At 40.9% G+C, this 8131-nt stretch overlaps 1 protein-coding gene across 1 annotated transcript; it reads right to left on the bottom strand.

Annotated features, from left to right (window-relative positions):
- Positions 1-602: 602 nt before the first annotated feature.
- LOC147617502 (histone H3-like) lies at positions 603-1076 on the bottom strand. Its single transcript, XM_086775450.1, has one exon. The coding sequence runs from the start codon at positions 1074-1076 to the stop codon at positions 603-605; it is 474 nt and encodes a 157-aa protein (XP_086631576.1).
- Positions 1077-8131: the final 7055 nt, after the last annotated feature.

Raw genomic sequence — 8131 nt, 5'->3', positions numbered from 1 at the left:
TAACGCCAGCTTATATAGTCATATTCACACTATGGAATGACCATTGTATGTTGTAGTAGGAGGAGAGTACTTTCCCTTATAGTGTGTACTCTTATCTCTTTATGTTAATGGTTGTAGAGAAGAGAAAAAGATAGAAGAAAATTCAACCATCAATCTCCCTCTCTTGTGTGTGTTTGCTTGCAAAGAACTCAAGCCCTCCCTCTCCCCTACATTCTCTTTATGGTATTAAAAAGCTCCAGTTTGTGTGAGAGATAAGGAGGAAATCAAGAGGCAAGAACAAGGTAAGCAAGAAAGCGATACACAAGTAAGTGTATTTCCATCTCTTTTCCTCTTCAATTTTGGATCAACACCTTTGGTAGCTATGAGAGCTACATGTAGACAGGGAAGTCATTATCTCAGATTGAGGCATCCTCCTAGGAAGAAAAACTTCATTAATTGTGTGTAATTAACTTTATTGTGTGCATGGTCTCTTTTATCTGCTCCTGCACCCGCTCAGTCGCATCTTGCGCATTCAAAACGTCTAGTTGCCCAAGGGTCTCAACCCTCCTCCTTGAGCGAGTGTCTCGATTATGGGTGATTGGCACCTCCTCAACCCGGACCCTTTACCTCAAAATGGGAGGTACCTCCAAGATCTCCCTCATTCTCCGATCAGGAATAACGACAGGCTGAAGAATCTTGTCGTACCTGAAATGGAGATTCCGAAGAGAATCCATGTCCCTGGGCATGATGGTAACACGATGAGCGTGTGCCGCAAGGACATAGCTATCCTGAAAGAACTCCACAAGGAAGTCTTCCATGGACTCTTGGAGCCAAACCAAGGCAGAAGCTTGCCAGCGCATATCCAGGCCATAATCCAAATAGATACCCCTGACCAACCTCTGGAAGGGAAGTCTTGGTATGGCAAAGGACATGTGCTTCTGCACCTTGCGAACCTCTCTCAACATGTTGCCACAATTCCTCTTTTCGGTCCTCCGAGCTTGATTCATAATATCTATGTTCTTGCCCTTTCCTATTCGTCTCGCTATGCCAGGATCGTTTGGTGAGGTACGACGGGCCGTGGACTTCGTCCTAGCCATAACAGCTAAAACCATGAAAACACAAGACAACCTATTATAAATGGCAACAATAACAATATGATGATGAGAAAATTGAGAAAATGACATTGAATAACCAAATACACAAAAACCAAAAACGACCACAACAATGGAGGTCATCCTCTGACCAAGATTGATTTGTATCGCGTTGTTGTGGTCATTTACCAAAACATAAGATTTTGCATTCAAATATCTTCATTCAAACAAAACATACCTTTGCACCCAAAACGACCACAACTTACGCAATATTGGGAATACTTGGGGGCGGGAAGGATGACCTAGCATTGTGTTGTGGCGGTAGTTCTGGGGGATGAAAAGGACTTCTCGTCTTGCATTTCTCTTTGCTACGAAAACAACCAAAACAAGGCGATATGACACATACTTGCCGGTAGAACGCCCTCCCCTCGCGTTATTGTGGTAGTTTTCATAGATAGAACTGAATACATGAAAACAAGAAACGACCACAACAACACGATGGGGGTCATCCTTTGACCAAGATTGGTTTGTATCGCATTGTTGTGGTCATTTACCGAAACATAAGATTTTGCATTCAAACATCTTCATTCAAGCAAAACATACCTTCACACCCCAAAGAGACCACAACAATAGCGCGATACAGAGTATAATTGCTAGTGGGATGACCTCCCAACGTGTTGTTGTGGTCGTTTTGGTGGATACAATGATTTCTGAGCTACCTACATTAGACAAGCACCTATGCTAAGGTCGTATCTTGGAGAAGCACGAAAACAAGACACGACCACAACAACGCGATGGTGGTTATCCTCTGACCAAGATTGGTCTGTATCGCGTTGTTGTGGTCATTTATCGAAACATAAGATTTTGCATTCAAACATCTTCATTCAAATGAAACCTACCTTCACACCCAAAACGACCACAACAACGTGATATGGGGTATACTTGCTAGTGGATGACCTAGCATCGCGTTGTGGTAGTAGTTTTGGGGGATGGAAAGGACTTCCCATCTAGCATTTTGCTACAAAAAAGACCACAACAATGCAATACAACACATCATTTGCTGTTAGAATTCCCTCCCCTCGTGTTATTGTGGTAGTTTTGGTAGATAGAAGGGGCCTCACCTCTTAAAATTTATATCCCCCAAAGCCACCACAACGGCTTAATACAGAGTATAATTGCTGGTGGGATGACCTCCCAGCGTGTTGTTGTGGTCATTTTGGTGGATACGATGTTTTCTAAGCTACCTACATTAGACAGGAACCTATGCAAAGGTCGTATCTCATAGAAACACGAAAACGACACAGAAATTGGAAGGCAACCCCAGTAGAGCAAATACTGATAGAGAAATCCAAAAACTATGGAATCAACCAAAAACCCAATGCACGTCATCGTAGTACATGTGCTAGGTCGTTGAATCAGCCAAGGAATGACGTAGTCGTAAGGTCGAAGACCAAGACACCGAGACAAAAGCAACAGCGTAGTCATGAAGAAGAAGACGAAGATGACGATGAAGACACAGAAGCATCAATGGTCGGGAGGCCCACAATGACGAAAGTGATGGCATGCAAAATTAAATATAGCATTAATTGGCATTGAATGCACCACATCAATCATATCATACACTTTTCGTTAGTTTTGGGCCACATGGAAAAAGTATCGGTCTTCGAGCCCTTTACCTGAGCCTACCCACAAAGTTCCCACTCTCAATCCTTTTTTTGTTGTTTCCTCGTCACATGCCCTTCGTCTTTGTCTGAGTCCTTCAGTGCGCCTTCGTCAAACCCTGAATCCTTCCTTATCATCCATTATGGAGGTAACTCTTATACTTTTATGTTTCTTTTCCTTCCAATTTTCTCATATTTCTCTTTGTTTAAATTGAATTATACATATTACCCCAAAATAACCATAACAACGTGAGGAGGCATATTCTTTCCATTAAGATGAACTCCCATCGCGTTGTTGTGGTCATTTTTTAAGAGAATCTCTACTACGCTCAACTTTTTGTCATGTTCTTGTTTGCTTAAGCTTCAAGTAGTTTTCTACTAATATTCCTATAAGGATGGCCACCGTCACATTTTGGTGGTCATTCTAAGTTGTAGCGTTGGCATATCTTACTTTTGGTCGTCGTTGAGGATTATTTAGTTACTTGAAAAAACGACCATTACAACACGATGAGAGATATTTCTTCATGTATGACTCACTTCCTTAATCTCACTTACATAATGGGAGAGTGTCCTTACATTATGAGAGAAATTGTCTTATATACATGGCCATAAGTGTTCACACACTTAAACTATGGCTAGGAAGGTGCCCAAAGCTTTTAGATGGCGTATTTCTTATACATTGCTTCATCTCATAATACATTGATGTATTAAAACACTAGGGAACACACCCTAGCTCACTACCACAAGTTCTTGGAGCAGAAACACCATTAATTATCTATCGGACCTTTACAGTGGTGGTGGGCACCCGTCCAAGTTTGAGATTTGGACACCATTGCTTCATGGCTAATTGGTACATGAGTTTGGTGTGTCCATCCTTGACGTTTGATGTATATTACTCATGCTTTGGCATATAATTGGGTGTGTCAAACCTTGTTAACCCTAAAATGGGGTTAACATCCCCCCTTCTTGATACCGATCACATCCTCATGATGAGATGGAAGACTTTTGTTGAGGTGTAAATGTATGCTTGGTGCTGATAAGTAGATGTTACATGACATTGTTCCTCTAGAGGGATGAAAAAGATAGTTAGTGAATGAAAATGGTAATAGTAGATGAAATCCTAATTGAGGTGGGGGCCATTGCATGTGATTGCTTCTTGTTTTTGTTTTGTTTTTTTTTGCAATCACATACAAGATTAAAATATTTATTGAGGCTAGTGGGGATTCTAGGGTTGTTAGTAATGGAAGAATATAGGTAGAGGGGAGCATTGAAAAGCAAGCCATATGCGGCGTGCATTGTTTTGGTTTAATGTGTCCCTTGGTAGGCTATTAAAGGATTTTCTATTGACATATTCTACTTTACTTCCCATGTGCTCTTTTATCTATTAAAAATAATTATGTGCTCCATTGGTCAAAGAGCACCTAATTAGCTTTGACCAATTGGTCAATCTAATATACGATGAAGTATAAAAAGAGGTGAGTCTTGAAACTCTTGTTGGAGATGTGGCCGAAAAATTTCGAGAGGCTTTGAAAGAATTTACTCGACTTGCAAGGTTATGAAGGTGGCTATTTGGATGAGATAAATGGCTACTATTTGCAAGGCTAAGCTTAAGGAATTCCAGGTGATGGGTCATACTCTTTGGCCCATCTGTAGGCATCACCAAGTACTGTCAGCCCGCCAGAGTCCTTCTTGGAGGATTTTCCTTCGGGTGATTTCTCTGGCGAAGTGTCCTCCACTAATTCCTTGGTGAGCTTCTTCGAGGAAGGCTTCCTACTCATGTGGTGGGATACACATCTAGAGGATTTTTTCAATCCCTTTCTTGTATAGCTGACCGGCTATGACTTGGAAGTGCCGGTTGCAGATGGCAATCTGCTTCTACTGATCTCTGGAAAGATTATCGTTCATCAAACCCGTAAAACAATAAATGTTAGCATTTCATCATACCATGTATGGGGGATGGGAATGACTATATCAGTTGTGAATAGCTCACCATCCGGTAGGTCATCTGCTACTCCGCTCGGGGCTTCTCTGGCCTGTAGTCATAATAGATAATCTGCCACTGTATGATTGGCACCTAGGGTGTGCACTATTGTGAACTCAAATTATTAGTATCCATCTAGCTAGTTTTCTTGCAAGACTCTCCTTATCTACCAAATAAAGCAAGGTGGAGTAATCCACATGAAAGGTAAACTTATTGTGCAGTAAGTAGTGCTGAAATTTGGTAAAAACTGGGTAGATCATGCCAAGGGCTTCTCTGTGTGGTTGAGTAGTTCCTCTTAGCATTAAAGAGCCTTCTCGAATGGCATAGTAGACAGGTTGGAACCATTTTTTGTTGGCCTCTTGCATCAAAACACTACCAATTTCCACATCAGAGGCATCTACAAAGACATGAAAGGGGAGTTCCTAGTTTGGGGGTTGGACAACAGGTGCTTCTGACAACATGATTTTGAGATGCCGAAGCGCAATGTCACATTCCACTATCCAGTTAAAATTTTCCTGCTTCAATTGCTTGGTCAGAGGTGTTTTGATCTGCACTATCTTTTAATTTAAGGGGGTTGCTACATGGGTAAGGTATCTGAGCATTCGACTATGCCATCTAACTTGGCCCAAAAATCATCTCAACTCTTTCTCATTTGTTGGAATTGGGGCTTTTCATATCACCTCCGGGTCAATTGCTATTCCTTCCTTGGAAATGATGTGGCCTAATAGCATTCTGCTTTGGATAACAAAGGCTCATTTGGTTAGGTTCAGGCTTAATCTACAAAGTCAGCATTTGGCCAAGCATAGATATAGGTGTATCAAATGTTGAGATGTTTTGCCAAAAAAAAATAAAGTCATCGATGAATACCCACATGAAGGTGGTCAAAAAAAACTCATGGACCATGCGCGCTGAAATGTGGCGAGAGCATTTTTGAGACCAAAGGTCATGACGTTTGATGCAAAGATTTCCCATTCTGTGATGAAAGCTATTTTTTCTTGATCTTCCGGGGCCATTTATCATAAGTGGGGAAATGGGTGTACTCATATTGAGTAACCCAAAGAGCAATGCTCTTATGGAGTGTGGGAACAAAGGCAGCCTTTTTGAGTTGCTGGTCAACCAGGCCACGTACATTGACACGCCAAGCAGTGTCGAACATCAGGATGTGAGCATTGGCATCATCTAAGGACTTCCCAAAAAAAATTGGGTACTTTGCATTGATAGTTGGTCATTACATCATATTGTAGTAGTGGAGGGGGCAAGGCTGCAGGGGTCGTGGTCGTGGTGGTGGTGGTGGTGGGTGGGTGGGGTGGTGAGGTCAGGGTAGTAGGGGTCAATGTTTCTTCTTCTAAGTGGGACACGGGTTGTGCTAGTTTAGATACAAATGGTTGGTCTTCAGGGTTGGCGACGAACAAGAATTGCCAAGCTTGGTTGCGCTCCTAGTAGCGCCTTTTACGTGTTGACATAAGGGACAGGTTTGAAAACAAGGGGAGGATATTCAAACACAATGGCAATCAGGAAGTAAGCAAAATGGCGAGACAACAAGAAACATCAAAAAGCATCGTGGTTAGTCAAAGTGTTGATGGGGAAATATGATCGCTTATTCCCTCATGCAACCTACCGAGAATCACTAGTTATGCACGCAACATACACCAGACACATACAAATCTAACACAGAGATAAACGCAACATGCACCAGACACATACAAATCTAACACAGAGATAAACGCAGCACACAGATCACTGAAAACTACTAGACTGACCACTTGTGATAAAACAGTGCAAGAGCATGATAACTTAACAGATAACTCTAATGATCACATATGAAGCGTAAATGAATACACAAGAAGACGAATGTACAAGAGAGAGAGAGAGAGAGAGAGAGAGAGAGAGAGCGAGAGAGAGAGAGAGAACAAAAAGAATGGTCTTGCTTATATCAACCCAAAAAAAGGTAAATGATACAATCAGCAATGCTCAAGATCCATCCTTTTATATTGTCTGCTTACTATCTTTGTCAGTACTGTGATAAGATGCGCTAATTGGGTATTAAGGAAGCATTGTTTTCTATAGTAAAGTAGGCGGGCCCTGACAGTTGTGACGATGCTGACATGCGGCTGTATGGCTGCTACTATGGTGCTAGCCCGTAGCTCAGGCTAGCCTATGGCTAATAGCACTCAATCACGGATCTCTTGCATTTCTTCCTCTTGCTCTAGATTTCGGGCCCATTCAACTTATTCCAAGGCTTTCTCCTACATGATTTTGCTCAGTTTTGCTCTCCTTGAGCCCTCTAGTTTTGCGGAATTCGATTCATTAGGGCCAAAAACGTCTCAAAATGGGCTGTGTAAGGAATTTCGCTAACTTGCTAATTAGTAGAATGTTGACGGTCAAAACGGCTCCAAATTTAGCCGTTTTGGGTATTTAAAGCGTATCTATCTGACTGAATACGTATCTAAGTGCATATTTTAAAATCTAAAAAAATAGATCGTTTTCATGCTACTCTTTAATGGCTCGTCTCGAAATTTGTCTTCTTTTAGTGACTACGTGGCAAAATGACCATTCTCTCCAAACGCGCTCTTATCCATTCTTCAAAAAAATTTCACTCCTCTGCTTCTCTAAAAATTTCACAAGCTACATCTCATTCTCATTCTTCTGTGTCTCTCATGATCTAATAGCTCTGCTTATATTTTTTGCTCGATTAGTAATGAGTGATACATCTAATCGTAAGTTTCATTTGAACATCAAGCTCAACCAAGAGTATGCAACTACACGGAGTGTCTACCAAAGATCTCTTTCATGTGCAAATGAAGCTCAACATCTTCGCAACGAAGGAAAGAAGCATATTGACCTATGGACAGATGGAAGTCTATATCCACCGGATCCCAAAACAGGAAGGTATCCTTCTTTTCACACACCACATGATTTGATTAGATTTGTTGGTGATGGGGAGGATGGCTTACTTGGTTATAGTTCAAGACTATCTCAATCACATATTAATTATGCAGAATATACTACATATCTTCAAAATACTTCATCTTTGAATGCAAAAAAAAATTTAGAACTTGAAAACAAAATAGTGTCTTTGAAACAAGAAAATGATCAATTGAAAACCTTAAAAGAAACTCCAATAGGATTAAGAGCACGAGTAAAACGAATGCGGGATGTAGTTAACTTAACAGAGAGATCTGGACAAAGAAAAAAAAGGTTAAAACTTGTAAGAGATCATGTTACTAACCTTCTAGGATTTGACATGTCTAATGCTCAGGAAAGGGTAAGATTTTTGAATGAGCTTATGAATAGGTCGGATATCTTGAAACTTTTAGAACTTCCTGAAAATCAAACTCAAAAAAAACTGGTCTTTCAACATCTATTAAAAGATATGGACTTATTAGTCCAACCTTCCCAAATGCAAGAAGTTTGTGACA

Source organism: Cibotium barometz, chromosome 36, assembly GCF_041138505.1.
Source record: "Cibotium barometz isolate CiBa-2024 chromosome 36, ASM4113850v1, whole genome shotgun sequence".
Lineage (NCBI taxonomy): Eukaryota > Viridiplantae > Streptophyta > Polypodiopsida > Cyatheales > Cibotiaceae > Cibotium > Cibotium barometz.
This window is presented reverse-complemented; position numbering and strand designations above follow the sequence as displayed.

What these genes read in the sequence shown, in the direction of transcription:
- LOC147617502 (XM_086775450.1), bottom strand. Translation starts at nt 1,076, where the DNA reads ATGGCTAGGACGAAGTCCACGGCCCGTCGTACCTCACCAAACGATCCT.